The sequence below is a fragment of the Centroberyx gerrardi genome, chromosome 2 (genome assembly GCF_048128805.1).
Source record: "Centroberyx gerrardi isolate f3 chromosome 2, fCenGer3.hap1.cur.20231027, whole genome shotgun sequence".
In the NCBI taxonomy this organism is placed as follows: domain Eukaryota; kingdom Metazoa; phylum Chordata; class Actinopteri; order Beryciformes; family Berycidae; genus Centroberyx; species Centroberyx gerrardi.
Window position 1 is genome coordinate 35,232,858 of NC_135998.1, and position 19,100 is coordinate 35,251,957.

The following is a 19,100-nucleotide window of genomic DNA, read 5'->3' on the forward strand; positions in this document are numbered from 1 at the left end:
ATACTGTTAATACTACTGATGATACTGTTACTGCTACTACTACTACTACTGATGATACTGTTAATAATACTACAACTACTACTACTACTACTACTACTATTACTGATGATACTGTTAGTACTACTACTACTACTACTGATGATACTGTTAATACTATTACTACTGATGATACTGTTAGTACTACTATCATTACTGGTAATACTATTACTACTACTACTACTACATCTGCTACTACTATTAGTAATGCTAGTGTTACTGCTACTACTATTAGTACTACTATTAGTACTGGCACTACTATTACTACTACTGTTATTACTATTAGTACTAGTACTACACCTGCTTACTACTACTACTTACTATTAGTACTGCTATACTGGCTCTGGTACTAGTACTACTACTACACCTGCTATTGCTATTAGTACCTATAGTACTATTCCTGCTAAGACAGTAAGTGCTGGTACTTTTCATGCTACTACTATTACTGCTACTATTTCTACTGCTAGTAGAAGTAATATTCCTGCTATTATATTCCTCCTGCTACTATTAGTACTATTACTAATTCTGCTACTATCATCACTACTACTACTGCTACTACAACTACTATTATTAGAGGTACAACTGTTACTGCTACGTGTACTACTACTATACCACTATGAGTACTACTACTCTGTTAGCATCAAGAGTAGTAGTAGTACTACCACTATTAGTACTACTACTACTCTTGATGCTAACAGAGAGAACAGACTGAGAAGCTTCTGCTGCTGTTCTGCAGAAATTCTCATTTTATTTTACTGTTTACTTTTCAGCACGTGTGAGAATGTACATGCATATCCATGCTAACAGCATACATACCTACATACATGGGCTTATACACATGTATGAGGAGTGTATCTGTTTGTATGTGTGTGCATGTGTGTGTGTGTGTGTGTGTGTGTGTGTGTGTGTGTGTGTGCACCTTCTTTAATAGGTAAATGCAGCTTCTAAGCTCCTCTGAAACCTTCCAGGGCTTCAAAATGAAGCCTTCAGCACTTTTCACTGACTGATGTGTGTGTGTGTGTGTGTGTGTGTGTGTGTGTGTGTGTGTGTGTATGAAGGGTTAAAGGCTTTTTTCTATTTTGCTCTCCACCAAAACCTCACACTGACTGCTGCCTCAGCTGTAGCTGCTGGCCGACTACTAACCTACTGATCTGTGTGGCGATAACTGAATGACAGGCATGCTTTGGTGTGGCTGAGTGTGTGTGTGTGTGTGTGTGTGTGTGTGTGTGTGTGTGTGTGTGTGTTCGCCACCGACATAGCGGCTTTGGCTTGAGTATGAATGAATGACAGAGAGAAAGAGAGAGAGACAGAGAGAGGGCGAAACGGATGAAAAACAGAGAAAGATAAAAAAAAAAAAGATAGATATGAAGAGTGAGAAACAGGGAAAGGAGAAAGACAAAGATAGCAGAATGAGAGACAGAGAGAGAGAGAGAGAGAGAGAGAGAGAGAGAGAGAGAGAGAGAGAGAGGGATCATCCTCTGCCATCCCTTCATCCAGATGATGTGGGTTTTTCTGCTTATGTAGACAGAATGTCCCTTTAGATAGCTTTAGATAGCCTCAACCAGCAGCCACAGAGAGCATGGAGAGCCTGTACAACCAGCTGTGTGCGTGCGTGTGTGTGTGTGTGTGTGTGTGTGTGTGTCTAACAGAGTAGCTGTATATTATCCGACCCGAGAGAGTGTTTTCTCCACTGTGGTTCTGGGTGTGACGGTGACGCAGTAGGTACGAGGTTCAGCTGATTACTTATGTCTTATTTAGAATAAGGCCAATACTCAGATTATTGCTGTCCATGTAAATGTAGTCTCTGACTTCAGTCCACAGCGCTGGTAATCAGAGTATCTGTAATCAGTTACTTTCCACCCTGGTGTTTTTCCATCGTATTTGTTCCATTATAAGCCAGCAGATAATGGCTTTTGGATGGTGTTTGGATGCTTTTAGGGAGCCAGTTGCTGGGGGTTGGGGATCTACCTTGGCAGGAGGCCATGGTTCCCAGCACACCCCCCCCCCACACACACACACACACCCCACACCCCTAACCCCCCTACCATCCTTTACAGCTGTGGGAGAATCACTATGAGCCGCTCAGATAACCAGTAAAGAAGCAAAAAGCAAAAGCTCTGAGGAAAACAACTCAGAGACACCGAGAAACACTTTTCTGTTGGATAGAAAGGAATCAAACAGCATTTAGACCATGTGACACTAAAACTCTCCACTGGAATCAACAACAATGGAATTCTATGAAACAGAATTTAGACCATTTGATATTAAATATCTCATTTGGAATCAACAACAATGGAATTCTATGACACAGGATTTAGACAATGTGATACTAAAACTCTCCATTGAGACTAATAGTAAAGATAGTTCTCTGAAACAGCTTTTAGATCTGGCGGCATTAAAACCCTCAATTGAAACCAATACTAATGAAATTAAAGTAACCAATACTACTAGAAGTGGATTGAAGATTTCACTTTTTCTAATGTTAATAACTCAATAACTGCAGCACATATCCTGTGCTCACAACACTGTGGGTTTGAATCTGACCTTTGACCTTTGCTGCATATCATGTCCTAAAGATCTGAGATGTGAGATTTACAGCGAAAAGGTTTCACGCTATTCAATCCAGACTGGTTGCTGCTGGGTGTTCAGATTCAACAGCAGACACAAGAGGACAAACAAGACAAATAATACAGACAGTGTGCGAGTGTTTTTCACTACTTTCGTTTTTTTACGTTGAAAATTGTTGTCTATTTTTGTGGAAAACGAATCTCACACTGAAAGCAAAACAGAGACGGACGCAGAACCAAAACCAGGATCTACCCCCAACTCCTCTGTTTCAGACCGGTCAGTCTCAGGTGGGTCAGAGCTCTCTCTCTCTGCTCTCTCTCTCTCTGCTCTCTCTCCCTCCATCACTGTGTTCTTCTTCCTCACAGCCGCAGCGTTTCACTGCAGGGTTTTGGGCTCCGGCCCGCCGTTTAAACTCAGCTGCCATTTCCAAACAATTTCCATCAGGGTCCATTCAGACCGTGTAGTGAGGATAATTTGACACCGGCCTCCTCTACCACAGGCGATCAGACGGTGAGGTTTGATTTGTTTCACATTTTTGTCCTCTACGGTTTGCCGTTGCCTCGTACAAAGGCCACAGCTGGACAGGAGCTCGTTCTCAGTGTTTCTCTGTATAAAAGATCAATGAACTGATAAACAGAGGGATGGATGAATGGGCTGAGTGGGTGATCAAATGGATAAATGGACTGATGAACGAATGAATGAATTAATGAATGAATGAACAAATACATGAGCAAATAAATGAAAGAACAAACTAATGAATGAATGACTGAAGTAATTAATGAATAAACAAATGAATGATGAATGAATAAATGAATGAAAATGAATGAAAACATGACTGAATGTGAATGAATGAATAGACAAATGGATGAATGAATGAATAAATGAATGAATGAATGAATACATAACTACAGGAAAAAATAATGAATGAATTAATTAACAAACTAAAGAATGAATGAATGAATGAATGAATGAACACATTAATGAAGAAGTGAAGTGTTCACCAGCAGCGATATTTGATCCCACCACCAAACTATACAACTGGCACAGTTGTTATGGGCAGGGCACAATGACAGACATGACTGGTATGCTGTGTGTGTGTGTGTGTGTGTGTGTGTGTGTGTGTGTGTGTGTGTGTGTAACGTTTGTGTGTGTGTGTAACGTTTGTGTGTGTGTGTATTCATCAGGATTGCCAAGCACGCCATTCCTCCACATGTGTACCTGTGTGTGTGAGTGCGTGCGTGCGTGCGTGAGTGCATGAGTGCGTGTGTGTGTACGTACGTGTGTGTGAGTGTGTGTGTGTGTGTGTGTGTGTGCGTGTGTGTGTGTGTGTGTGTGTGTTCGTAAGGTTTTCAGGGCCGAATTCTGTCCTCCTGCCAAAAAGGCAAGATCAAAACGAAAAGGCAGGAAGGTCTTTCCTCCTCCGCACCCTTCAAGTCCCCAAAACCAGTTACAGCCGACGGTGAACAGAGGAGAGGCTCGACATACAAAACAACACAAACATACAAAACAACAACAACAAACACATTACCAGAAGTCTGTCTGGTCTTTTAACCAAGTACAAAAATGGTTATATGAAGAGTTTATCTCCAAAACCCAATGCCTCCATTATGAAAAAGTAATACAAAACGAACAAACAAACAGAACGAATATTACCTGAAGTTCACTGTTCATCTCTAAAATCTACAGCGTCCAGTCTGAAGAAATGTTCTCATTTAGTCAATTAAGGACTCTTAGGAAGTTAGCTGCTATCCTTTAAAAAAACACCATTATTTGTTATGACTTTTTTCTATCAATGATTTTGTAATAGAAGGCATCTTTTTTTCCTTTATAGTCCTTTATATATATATAATATATATAATATTATGCGATAAATCTGCCACTACTGCTGTATTCACAAACACTGCCACACTCCCTTTTATATATAACATAAAAACTGCAACTATGAATACTACTACTCTTTTTATATATAGTACTATAAGTCCAGCTATATTTGAAAAGTTTCATTGCAAATATGAACAGTGTTGAGGATGAATTCATCTATATTTTTGAACTATTGAGTGATTATTTAATACAGCCTAATTTCCCCACAGGGATCAATACATTTTAATCTCTTCCTATCTTTAATTCAAGCAACATCTTGTTCTGAAAAGGAAATCTAGCATTTTGAATCACAGCCTTGATGTTTTCTAAATTCATATATTCACCATAACGATCTGTAATTGTAACTCTTTGATAAGCTTTAATTGATAGATGTTTAAACTTAAAACAACATAACATCAAACTCAGTCATGAGCAATACGACTAACAGCCTGAGTGTGAATTGAACGTATGTGATTTTTTAATTTAAAAAAAACCAAAAGGTGTTCGTCGGTTCACACGGAGCTTATCAACCCCATCTCCGTTTAATATTCCACCGGCAGAATCAAACAACAACATCTGTATATTTTCTTAATTATCAGCGTGCGTCTCGTCATCGCTGCATATGGTCCAGAGGAACGAAGCAAGGAAGATTTCAGCACAAACTGGAACAAAGTCAGATTTGAAGCCGGTGATTGCTGCAGTCCTCACAACACCTGCCGCCATAAACGCCGTTAAAAATGAATCCTTAAAAGTCAAAATTAATAACGATTTGTTTCATGAACTTGGGGATATCTGATGATGTTCGGTATTTCTCCGGGAAATAGAAAACACACCAGAACACCTGTTGTGACAGTCATGAGGATGAGAAGTTTTTTCTATTTATTATACGGACTTGGAAATATTTGATGATGGTGAATATCTGGAAAATAAAACGACCAAAGTTTACAAGGATGAAAGGCAGATCAAAAGTTGTGAGTGGACGATCCTAATTATTTGGTAAAAGAACTTCTAACTGTTTGCTGTTGAATAAAATAATCCATCTGAAAGTAAATGACTTAGATATCTCTTCATTAACAAAGGTCACGCTCGTTTGTGATCTTATTATCTCAAAGCATCCATTGATTCTACAAGGAAGTTGTTGATTATCAATTAGTCGACTTGTCATTTCTTTAGCCCATTTTGCCCATGATAATTTCCTTACAGCATACAAAGTTTGTTTGGAATCAACAAAAGAAGAAGAACTGGGTAGTTAGCATGAGCAGTGATAGCCACCATGACTGAACAGACAAAGAAAAGAGAAACTCAAACTGCATCAACAGAAAATCCAAGCTCCGCCCACACTGTTTGATTGACAGGTGATCTGTGGGAAGAGCAGTGCAGAAACACCACAGCTCATGTTCACCAAGCGGCCGGTCTGTGATGCTTTATACCAGAGAAACCAAAGAGATGAGAGGAAAAGAGATGGGACGCTCTTCTCTGTTGCAGACACACTGAGATTTCGGCTGATAAGGCGGCTGGATTTTTATATAAAAATGTTGCCTAGAGCGGCTTCAGTGTATGGGAAACACTGCGCTGCACAGTCATCATCGCCATGGTTCAAATGTTTTCATGCACAACATCCTCCTTAAAACAGCATCTAAAAACACCAGAAGTGTGACCAAGTCAACTCTGCTCGGGTCCCAAGTCAGTCTCAAGTCTTGAGGCACAAGGCACAAGTCTCAAGTCAAGTCAGAACAAATCAAGAGTCCAGTATCAATTTAATATCTTAAAGAAAACTAAATATCTAGGACTTTTCAATGCAATATGGTTTTAATAGGATAAAAACTTGGTAAGAGCATCATGAGTTTGATTTCTAGAATCAGTTTCAACTTCAATAAATTCAATCATTCCATACAAATTCAGAAAACAGAATTTAAATTCAGTCGTCCGCTGGAACAAATCTCATCACTTTCAATCTGAGTCATTTACACAAACACAAGATCTCAAGTCAAGACTTTAGAAACCTTTTCAAGTCATCAAAGTACAAGTCAGAGTCAAGTCCCAAGTCACCAGAACCCAAGTCAAGTCAAGTCTCAAGTCTTCTCTTCATGCATCAAGTCAAGTCTCAAGCAATTAAAACTGTGACTCGAGTCTGACTCAAGTCCAAGTCATGTGACTCGAGTCCAAGTCATGTGAGTCGAGTCCAAGTCATGTGAGTCGAGTCCCCACCTCTGAAAAACACAAAGCAGCACCAATAGAGAGGATTCCCCACCAACTACAATGTAATCAATGCCCAAAGGTTTAGATAATAAGCAAAGTATTTCAAAGATACACTTCCCCAGTGGATAAACTCTCTTTTCTCTTGCCCCTCCTCCACAGGGAGGTCAGAGGTCAGAGGTCAGAGGTCAGCTACAGAACAGAACAGCACCTCCCGCTGATAAAGCTGTTTGGTGCGTCCAGTTCCAGAGAGTCAGGTGGTTCAATCCCTCGTCTCTGCAACCGAACGTCTGCTGCCACCGGCTTCAGATCAAATCCTGACAGTTTTCTCTCACTCACTACTTTTCCCCCACTGTGTAAACACAAAATAAAAGAACTACAGGTGAGTGAAGTCCCACTCTGCTTTAAAAAGAGAGGTTGAAGGGAGACTGACCTGGTGGCAGTGTGGGTTGGACTCTCTGCCGTACGAGTAGGAGCCTCTCTCTGATTTACCTGGAGGAGAGAGAGGGGGGGGGGGGGGCTGTTAGATGAGCTGTAAAAAACAGCATTCATTCATTCATTAATTCAATCACTTGCTCACATAAAAATGAATACCTTTCACCACATAAAGTAATATGTATTATGAAGGTGAAGATGAACTACAAAATATATAGTCATTCATTCATTCAATCTATCCAACATATAGAATTACATACAAAGTTAGGATTAGCTAACCCTAAGCCTTGAGCTGTAAAAAAAAACAGCATTCATTCATTCATTCATTCACACACTTGAAGAAGTAACAATTAATAAAAATAAGGTTAGGATTAGCTAAACCTTATAGAAAAAGTGCAATGAAGTGTAAAAAAAAAAACAGTATTCATTCATTCATTCAATCAATCACTTGCTCGCTTAAAAAATAATTCCTTCCGACACAAGTAACATGTATTATAAATAAGGGAAGATGAACTATAAAACATAGGTTTATTCATTCATTCATTCATTCATTCATTCACACACTGGAGAGAATACCAACTTCATAGATTTATAATCAAAGGTGCAAAAAGCAGTACGATTTATTATGAACAGCATTTACATTGTTCATTCATTCATTCTTTTATTCATCATTCATTCAGTCACTCATTCATCCAATCACTCACTCACTCACTCACTTGCTTCTTTGAAAATGTAATTTCTTAATTTCCTCCAACATAAAAAATAAGTTTTGTAAGGAGAAGGGAGGATGAACTATTGAAAAATCAACAGTATTATTGATTGATTGATTGATTGATTGATTCATTCATTCATTCATTAAACACGGACTCTCCAACATAACAAAGAGAGTATAAAAAATTAAATTCATTCATTCATTCATTCATTCATTCATTCATTCACATAACACAAGGTTTAGGAAGGAGAAGGGAGGATGTACTATTAAAAAATCAACAGTATGATTATTCATTCATTCAACCATTCGCAGGATCTGAGCACGTTCCTCCCTGTTCCAGTTTATCAGTGTAGGAAACACTTTGGAGAAAAAAAAAAAGACTGGCTGAAGCAGCCAGTGTGGATGTGAGGCTGAAGGCTGAAGCAGCCAGTGTGGATGTGAGGCTGAAGGCTGAAGCAGCCAGTGTGGATGTGAGGCTGAAGCAGCCAGTGTGGATGTGAGGCTGAAGCAGCCAGTGTGGATGTGAGGCTGAAGGCTGAAGCAGCCAGTGTGGATGTGAGGCTGAAGGCTGAAGCAGCCAGTGTGGATGTGAGGCTGAAGCAGCCAGTGTGGATGTGAAGCTGAAGCAGCCAGTGTGGATGTGAGGCTGAAGCAGCCAGTGTGGATGTGAGGCTGAAGCAGCCAGTGTGGATGTGAGGCGAGCTGCAGATGAAGGACAGGAGGCAGCATGTCGCTCGCTGCCTCCGTGCTGCGTTCACTTCCCAGCACTTTGTCTGCGACAAAACGGACATCTGCTCCGCCCGCGACGCATGGATCCGCATACAGCGACCGAGACGTAGCTCCGGAAAATATCCTTTCATTCTCCACTTTCCTTCAGGCGTGGGTTCAGTTTCTTTGCACATACAGAATGTAAAAACTAAATAGGAGACAACAAATACAATCTGTAGGGGTGAGACAAAGAAGCTGCAAGTGGCTCATAAAAACATCTCAGAAAAGAGAGAAAGAAAAATCGAGATGTGAACAGAGACGGAGGTGAAACCAAATGAAATGAAAAATGCTGAGTGATGTGGACATCAGACGTCTCCACAAGAACATGTTGATTAGAAACTGGCTGCATGTTCAAACGTTTTAATATCTGAACTATGTGCACATAGTGACTGAGTCCTCCCTCTGTCCTCAGCTCTGCCTCCTCAACACTGCGTTCACATTCAAACCAGACAGCTCCAGCGGCAGATGCCATCACAAATAGTAGCAACAAGTACCAAAATTGCTTATTTCAGACATAATATATGCTATTTGGTGGATTTTTTTTTCCAAACAAGACTTACAGTACCTTGTAGTCATGTTTAGTATATAAATTAAATTATATAAAAAGAAATAAACATCTAGTTGGCTGGTAAACTAGTGAAAATCTGCAGGTAATCAACCATCCTTGGAGTCCTATTGTAACCAGTTTGCTTCTAAAATAATGAAAATGGCTGATGGATAATGTTTAATGCAACGCCGATTTCTTTCTTTTGTGGTAACTTAACGTGCTCCTTTGTCAATTCTTGTAATCCGTTATTAGCTACTATTTAAAATTAGAATGTAGTTATATATATACTTTTATTTTTCTTTCATATCATATATCATATCGTGCTATTTCTTGTTTTTTTCATAAAAAAATAAAATAAAAAAAAAGTTAAAATCCTATGGCGTCTCATGCAGACAACATGCTGCTGATTGAAAAAAAAAAACACAATCCAAGACTGCTTGATATAAATGAGTTAGTTATTGACTTCCTGCTTTATTAAAGAATAACTTTGTAACATAATTGTATTTCTTAAAGGTAAATCACAGAGTAAAGTAACTACTTTTAAAATTAACGTGCTGGGGGATTTTCGGATGGGATGTACCAGTGATGTCACCTGACTGTGTTCCACCGATGTTTTAAAGGTGACATATTATTAATTTTCCATGATTTCATTTTCAAATCTCCTCCGTCTCAGGATCAGAATAATGTTCTTCAAGATGTTCTGCAGGTAAATGTAGTTTATTAAAAGTTGTATTGAATGAGTTAAACTGAACGAATGTGAAGACCGAGTCGTCACAATACTGGCTCCTGATTGGCCGACAGCAGCAGCTCCTCTAACTCAAATGAGGTAAACCTGCTGAGTGGAGGCTTTCCAGTTCAGATGCTGCAAACTGGACCCTGATTGGACGGATTTCAGTCAAGCTTTAGTGAGGGAGCCAATCAGGATCGAGTCTGGTTGTGATGCGTTTCCTGAGAGTTAGACTGAAACTGACTGGAAAAAAAAGATGGAAACTTTAAATTTAACCGCTCATACAGAATCAGATTTTAACAATGTCTTCTTTAAACATCTTTGATGTTTCACATGCTTTTATCTTGTACTCTTATTTTTTATTAAATAATATTTAATACTTTTAACTGGCACTTTTACATCCTGCCTGACTCATTTTATCTTTTTAACGTATTATTTTTATTGAGTCCTTTTATTCTTATTCTCATACTATTGGTGTCATTACATTTTTTTTTATCCTTTTGTATGAATGTTTATACTGTATGTCAAGTGTGTGACAAGGACTGTGTTGTACTGTACCATGAGCTGCAGTGCCCTAATTTCCTAATTTAAAGTATTGAATTTAATTGAATTGAATTGATCACATACTGTATGTATAGAAAATGTATAGAAATGTAGGAAAAGATTAAATCTGGTAGTAGAGCTCCTTCAAACGGAGGCAACAGATCGATCAGTAGATGACCTGAAGGTAAAGCGCGGCAGGTAACGAACCGTGATCTGAGGGTTCATCTAGAAACTTTGTGGCGGTGAACCGGTGATCTGGTGAGCTCGGGGGCGGCGGCCAAAGAAAAAACCTTCCTTTCCTCCGGAGGCTCTAACAGGCTTTCCTCTCCGAGCCGCGGGACCTCGTCACGCGCTCAGACTATTTTTACCGCATAGACCTTTCTTGATAAAACGTTAAATGTGCAGCCAGTATAAATATCAAACGGCGGTTAGTGTGTAATTACGTTCCGTGGTTCGAGATGAGACGCGGGGCTTTGAGGAGCGTGTGGCGTTTGCTAGCGGAGAGGAAAATGAAGCGTGTGTGTGGTGAAGCGCTCGAATCAGGCGAGTATAGACCGACGCACAGGCGCTGAATACAGGCCAGCACAGTAGTCGATGCAGAAGAGGTTGATAATTACAGGCGTACAGAATGGGAATGTGGTCGACTCTGTGTGTGTGTGTGTGTGTGTGTGTGTGTGTGTGACCGATACAGCGGCCTCGGCTTCAGCTACGACTGATGCCAGCTGGACTGGGTTGGCACGCATACAAAGACACCCACACACACCCTAACACACACACACACACACACACACCAAGTACCCAAATTCACCAGCACACACATGCAAATGTACATACATACTGTATAGACACATTCCCGTATACACACACGCAAACACACACACACACACACATGCATACAAATTTTCTTTTGCATGGTACTGACATGTACCCGTTACTGACATTATACAAACAAGCACATGCATTTAAAAAGATAAATTCAACCGCACACATACTGTACACACACACACACACACACACACACACACACACACACACACACACAAACACACACACACACACACAATCAAAGATTTGACTCAACCGTTACAGAATTAAAATGGAAGATTTGCAGTCCAAAACACTGCATATATACATTTAAAAAAAACAAAGAACATTACCTGACATTCATCATTGAATATTTCTAAATTATAGAGGATCCAGATTGTAAAAGTGTTTATTATCATTTAGTCAATAAAAGACTTAGTTTACCTGTTATCCTTTAAAAAGAACCATAATTCATCGATCATTTTGGAAGAGTAGGTGTTTTATTTTTAAAAATGGTGGATCATTTTAAATATGTACAGTATCAAAAGGTATGCGGTAAAGAGTAATAAATCAGTATATAATATATATAGTATATAATAGTGTAGAGTAATCTCACTGCAGAATCCTTAAATGTTTAATCCATGATCTAAATAGAAACTAAACATTTGGTGTGATGTTTTTTTTTTTTTTACACTCTCATATCGATCTCAGAGTGCAGCCTCTGCTCAGACAGATATGAAATCAATAGCAGATAAATACGAGGTTTAAGTGAAATGTGATGGTGAAAGGTTAAGCTTTCACATATTCTCTTCAACGATACAGTACAAGCAAAAATAACAGAATATCATTATGGGTAGATATACTGTACTAAAAAAATCCCATAGCAAGCAATTAGGGTTCGACCGATATGGGTTTATGAAGGCCGATACCAATCAGATAACCCTATAACCAATCACTGATATCTTATTTTGACCATTTTCACAACAAATAACGATAACACTATATTGGTCTGACCCTCCTACCAATGTCGGTTTGAATTTGGTTTTCACAAAACCCCTCCTCCTCCTCCTCCTCCTCCTCCTCCTCCTCCTCCTCCTCCTCCTCCTCCTCTTCCTCCTCCTCCTCCTCCTCCTCCTCCTCCTCCTCCTCATACTGCTGACCCACTGCTGCAGTCTGACTTCCCAAAAGGAGCAGACTGGGAACTCAGAGTTTTGGTTTCTTTTCAGCCGATTTTACCGAAATGACCGGAAACGTTCTGCTGAGCGTCCGCTGCCCCGCATCACTGGAAACATCAGCTGAAGGGATTATAAAAACTATTTCCTCGTGTGGTTTTGAAAGTGTAAGAGCCTCGGTTTGTACAAAAAGTTGATCTAGGAAAAGTCATTTAAATTTTAAAATTCAACACAGCGTCAGGAATTGATCGCCCTCGGCCTTTCTAGTGGTATAAATACATGAAGGACTTCTACTACCACTGTATTCAGTACTAATGCAGTATAAATACATGAAGGACTTCTACTACCACTGTATTCAGTACTAATGCAGTATAAATACATGAAGGACTTCTACTACCACTGTATACAGTACTAATGCAGTATAAATACATGAAGGACTTCTACTACCGCTGTATTCACTAATGCAGTATAAATACATGAAGGGCTTCTACTACCACTGTATTCAGTACTAATGCAGTATAAATACATGAAGGACTTCTACTACCACTGTATTCACTAATGCAGTATAAATACATGAAGGACTTCTACTACCACTGTATTCACTAATGCAGTATAAATACATGAAGGACTTCTACAGTGACTACCACTGTATTCAGTACTAATGCAGTATAAATACATGAAGGACTTCTACTACCGCTGTATTCAGTACTAATGCAGTATAAATACATGAAGGACTTCTACTACCACTGTATTCAGTACTAATGCAGTATAAATACATGAAGGACTTCTACTACCGCTGTATTCAGTACTAATGCAGTATAAATACATGAAGGACTTCTACTACCACTGTATTCACTAATGCAGTATAAATACATGAAGGACTTCTACTACCACTGTATTCAGTACTAATGCAGTATAAATACATGAAGGTCTTCTACTACCACTGTATTCAGTACTAATGCAGTATAAATACATGAAGCACTTCTACTACCACTGTATTCAGTACTAATGCAGTATAAATACATGAAGCACTTCTACTACCACTGTATTCAGTACTAATGTAGTATAAATACATGAAGGTCTTCTACAGTGACTACCACTGTTTCTATTAAACCAGAAATGCCATAAAAAGTAACATTTAAACGATAAAAGATCCCGGACTGAGGCTTTACTCTCTCCAGTCTGGACTCGGGTCTCTAGCTGCGTGGCGGCGGTCTGACCTCGCCACCTCGCCGCCCCGCCACCCGCCGCCTCACCGCCTCGCCACCCGCCACCTCGCCGCCGTGCATGTTTTACACACAAACAGAAATCCTGCTATTTTAATTTGGTTGTAAAGAGAGAGCAGCAGTAGATTTAAAGAGCGTCGCTGGGCAAAGCAGGATGGGAAGGGTCAGCCAGGAGGTCACAGACCCTGTCACACACACCGTGAATGGACACACACACACACACACACACACACACACACACACACCGTGAATGGACACACACGCACAAACACACACACAGACGCATGCACGCACACAGCGTACTAACATTAAACATGTAAACCTGTGTATTTTTGAGCACACAGACACACACACACATGCATGAACACACATACCACAGAATAACAGAAGAATGCAAACCCCACACACACACACACACACACACACACACACACATACAAATACACACAGAAAACAGTAAACAAGACTCAGCATTTAATTTCCTATTGGACGACAGTCTGGTATTTTGATTACAGTTGATATATAAAAGACATTTCAGAACAAACTATGACTTAATAAAAAAATATTAAATTGTATTTTTCAAGTGGATTATTTTGTTAAAAGAGGCCTTTAACAAAATAATAGGAGTAATTTTGTTCTGAACTGGGTTTTATTGACCACATAATTCAGCTTTTATTTTTTTTCACAGAAACCACCAGTAATCTGCAGCAGTAGAGGAGATTAATATAATATAATATATACAATAATAATAATTATTATAATAATATATAATATAATGGACCTGCAGTGATCTATTTTTCCTTATATGTTTCATTTTGTCTTTTTTACCTTTCTTTATTTGTGTTCAATCTGTTGTCAGAATCAGTTAATCAATAATCCAGTGAAAATTTAGATTAGATCCTATTTTATTAGAAAATTTGTCCAAACTTCGCTCTGCATCACAGTCCGTCATCCATCTGACAAACAACAAACGATAAACATGGAAACAGGGAAATAAATAAAATCCCTGCAGAAGCGGTGGAAAACTCACCAGAGCTCCACAGCTGATCAGAAAAATAACATCAGAACCAGAATATTGATAACGCAGCGGCCAAATCACAAGATTCTGCAGCGTCTTTTTCTCCAAGTGAAATGTTTCTGGACAGTTTCCTACACAACGTTCCCCGAAGCTGACAGAACATCTGGGGTTGAATCCCAGCAGAACCTCCTCTCACATCGCCTCTACCCGCCTTCCTACACTAGTTTGCAACCATAAGGGAACCTCAAGATGGTTCCTAGTGGAACCTCTTCATAAAGGGTTAATGAAACCTGAGCGCACTTCATGGATCCTGTAGTACATAAGGTTTATCCCATCTCTGAAGGTTCCTTGGTTCATGTAACCTGAAGGTGCTTCCAGGAACCTCTAACATGTGGGGGTTCTTCAAACTCATGAGAACCGCTTCATGAGGGGTCCATGAAATCTGAAGGTGCTTCCAGGAAACTGTAATGTATGGGATTCATTCCTTGAAGAACCCTTTCATAAACAGATCATGAAAACTGAGGCTACTTCCACCAACCTCTAACATACAGGGGTTCTTAAACCTCAGAAGGTTCCTAGAAGAACGTCTTCATAGTAGGTTCCTGAACCCCGACAGTACTTCCAAGAACCTCTGACAATCGGACGTTCTTCAATCTTCTTTGTTCATAAACCCTTAAGGTACATCTATCAACCTGTATGATGTGAGTTCCTCTCCCTCTGAAGGTTCTTTGTGGAACCGCTTCATAAAGGGTTCATAAACCCTTAAGGTACTTCAAAGAACCCTAAACGCTGCACTACATCCTACCCATACAACAACTGAACATTCAAACTTCTTCAACCTCAGAAGAACCCGATCATAGAGGGTTCCCAAACCCTGACGCTGCTTCCACCAACATCTACGGTTCTCCAAGGAACCCTGTGTCAGTATTTCCCCCGCTGAGGAACCCCAACACGCTTATTGTCCCTCTTTTGGATTTCAGAGCGACCCGCAGATGAACCGCTGGCTTTCAGAGTGTGCTGGCTGAATAAGTACAAAGGGTGGAGGAGGGAGGAGTGTGTGTGTGTGTGTGTGTGTGTGTGTTGGGGGGGGGGGGTTCTCCTTTATAAAGCCCACTGAGCGTGTGCGAGCCAGGCGGACCAAATCCCTGCTAATCCACAACACTGAGAGAGGAAGGAAACACAAATTAGCTCCATTACATGGTGAGAGCTGCAGCACACACACACACACTGCTGTCCGCACCGCTAGCTAGCTTATTAGCTATCACACACACACATGCACACACACACACTTGACTCACTATGCGTCTTAGAACCGTATTTAACTACATTAATTCCCAAACCCCTCATCCTAAACTCTGCTTAACTGTAACTCTTAACCTTAATTTAAACCTAATTCTAATCTTAATCCTAAACTAACTTTAACTGTTACTTTAACCTAAACCTTATTCTAATCTTAATCCTAAACCTAAATCTTAATCCTAAATTAAACTGAATCCTTCCTCTAATTTAAACCGAATTATAATTAATTATAATAAATTTAACCCTAAATCGAAATCCTAATCCAAACTAAATTTAACCTCCAAACCAAACACCAAACCTCATTTAAACCTAATCCGAATTTTAGTCTTAATCCTAAACCCAAATCCCAAACTAACTTTAACCTTAACCCAAACCTAATTATAATCTTAATGCTAAACCCAAATCCTAATCCTGAATTAACCTTGATCTTTACTCTAAACCTCATCCTAGTTTTAGTCCTAAACCCTAAAGTCTTAACCTAGACTAAACTAAACCTGATCCTGAACGAGTCTCTTCAAGCAGCAAAACGTCGTCACTTTGGAGGATTTTCCTCGGCTTTCTGTCTTCATGAGGTCATGTGATCCTCAGAAGTATGGAAATACAAGAACAAAGACACACACACACACACACACACACACACACACACACACAGAGAGAGAGAGAGAGAGAGAGAGACAAAATAAAGCGCTTAACCCTCCAATCCATCCTCTTCTCCATCATCTCTTCCTCTCTCTCTCTCTCTCTCTCTCCTCCGGGATTCGACCATGAATTTGACCCACTACACACACACACACACACACACACACACACACACACACACACAGACACACACACACACACACACACACACATACACACAGAGACACACACACACACTGAATTTGGATGACTTACAAGCTACAGAAAGCTCTCTCTCTCTCTCTCTCTCCCTCTGTCCCTCTCTCTCCTCTCTCTCCTCCCTCCCTCTCTCTCTCTCTCTCTCTCTCTCTTCTCTCTCTCTCTCTCTCTCTCTCTCTCCCCCCCCCCCCCCCCCCCCCCCCCTCCCTCTCTCTCTCTCTCTGGATGAACAGCAGGTTACAGAGGAACGTGGGCGCTACTCAGAAAACCAAAAGCCTGTCCGCTCGTCACCAGTGTTCCCAGTCCCTCGGTCTTAATGGTCGTTCACAGCGCTGCCGGTTCGCCACTCGACCCGACTCAGCGCACTTTAGACTAAATCACACCGGCCCCCCCCTTTTGTTTAATTATTTATTTTAATTTTTTTTACATTTTTAAAGCAATTTTAACAAACAGGTTCATGGAGAAGAGCTTCACACGGCTGACAGAGGACACAACACGATAAAAACAAGAGAGAACAAACACATCACACGTTTTGAGTTGTGAGGGTAGAGCTGCGTGTGTGTGTGTGTGTAGAGTGTGTGTGTGTGTAGAGTGTGTGTGTGTGTGTGTGTCTAAAAACAGTGGATTTAGTTGGAGTCGCCTACACAGCAGCCCACAAACCAGCATCACTTTGTATTCTGGTCATGTCTGCCTCCTCCAAGCTGAGAACGGCTCTCACCGCTGTAGTGTTGTCGCTTTTTTGTGGTTCTATTCTTGTAAAAAAAAAATATATATATATATATGAAAAAAGGAAGGAACTCATTTCTCAAATCTGTTTTAGTGCTGTTTGTTGTCGTAATTAGGCTTTTTCTTTTCTTTTTTTCCCTTACTGTGATTTTCGCCGTTTGATTTATCGTCTCTTTACCAGGCCGCTATATTTATATTTTCATATTTTCATATTTTCTCTCATGAATTAGGTTTGATTTTGTTTTTGTGCAATGATATTTAAACCAGATTCAACATCTAATAGGAAACGAAGCTTTTCATTGCATTACATCCTGTTAATACAACAAATAAACATCCATACATCATAGTATATCTTGTCTTTGTGTGATAATACTTTATTCTTTGTCAGCTTGTAATTTAGATCTCACTGTTTTATAATATTTATTCTCATGTGTTGTGTTTCTGTACACCAATATTTACTGCAATGTCAAATATGAACCTGCAACTAATCATTTCATTGCATTGTAAACAAAATGTGTATCCTGTAGCGTATGTAATGTAAATAAAGTATATTTACAGTATATCTCATCATGTCGGCGTGTTTTAACACCTCACAGATTTTCAGTTACATCTGATATATATTTTGTTTATGTACTGTTTTGTGTTTTTGTCCATTTATCTGCGGCTCCACAGTGTCAAATACAAACAGCAAGCTGCTCAGCATTTCATTGCATTGTAAACAATATTTGCATTGTATACCTACAGTGAATATCTGATGCAAATGAAGGTTGAAATGTGAATCTTGACACCGCATCAGTGTCTTAATGTGTGTGTGAGTGTGTGTGTGTGTGTGTGTGTGTCTGCTGTTTGTCAGCTTATAATTTGCATCTGATCGCTCAGTATTTTATGTTTTGTTTTGTGTTTATCTGCATATCATTCACCACAGCATCAACATGAACCTGCAATTAAGCGTTTCACTGCATGGGATCCAACACACACACACACACACACACACACACACACTGAAAACTGCTGAAACTTTCATACAGATCTGGAACAGTTTCTATCTGCTGTACACTGACACAGAACCTGCCAGTAACAGCTGCAGTGTATTGAATCTCAGCGCTGGTATCTTAGTCTCAGCTCATCATATTGTTTCGTTTTAATATTGTTTGTCACAATATTAAGATTAAGATTGCTAATTTTTTTTCTTTCATGTATTGTATTTTGTGTTTTTGTACAATATTTATCTATAACATCAAACAGGAAGTAAACATTTCATCATGTAAACAGTAAACACACACAGTATCTTGCATATCTGAGAAATAAAGGCTGAAAATTGAATCGTAATATCGTTGCAGTAGATTTTATCATATTCATTCTGAGTTAATTCCTCATTGTTGTCCTGTAATTTACATCTGAATATTCAGTTGTCTGCGGCCTGTTTCACAGAGGGAAAAATATTCTGTTCTGTTCTGTTCTGTTCTGTTCTGTTCTATTTACAGTTTAGGTGTAGTGTGAAATAAATTTGTACTAAATACCTAACTGTATTGTTATTTCATTTTTTTTCATTTATTCATTTTTTCCACTTTTTGTTCTCCATCGAGGATCACGTTGGAAACAAGTGTTTAAGTACGCTTGTACGTG

General features: G+C 39.5%; 1 protein-coding gene across 1 annotated transcript in view; it reads right to left on the minus strand.

Moving 5' to 3' along the window:
• tcf4 (transcription factor 4) overlaps nucleotides 1–19,100 on the minus strand; it is a 252,910-nt gene that overhangs the window by 141,967 nt on the left and 91,843 nt on the right. Inside the window, 1 exon segment of the mRNA XM_078288401.1 lies at nucleotides 7,094–7,152. Within this exon segment, the coding sequence (XP_078144527.1) occupies nucleotides 7,094–7,152 (59 nt within the window).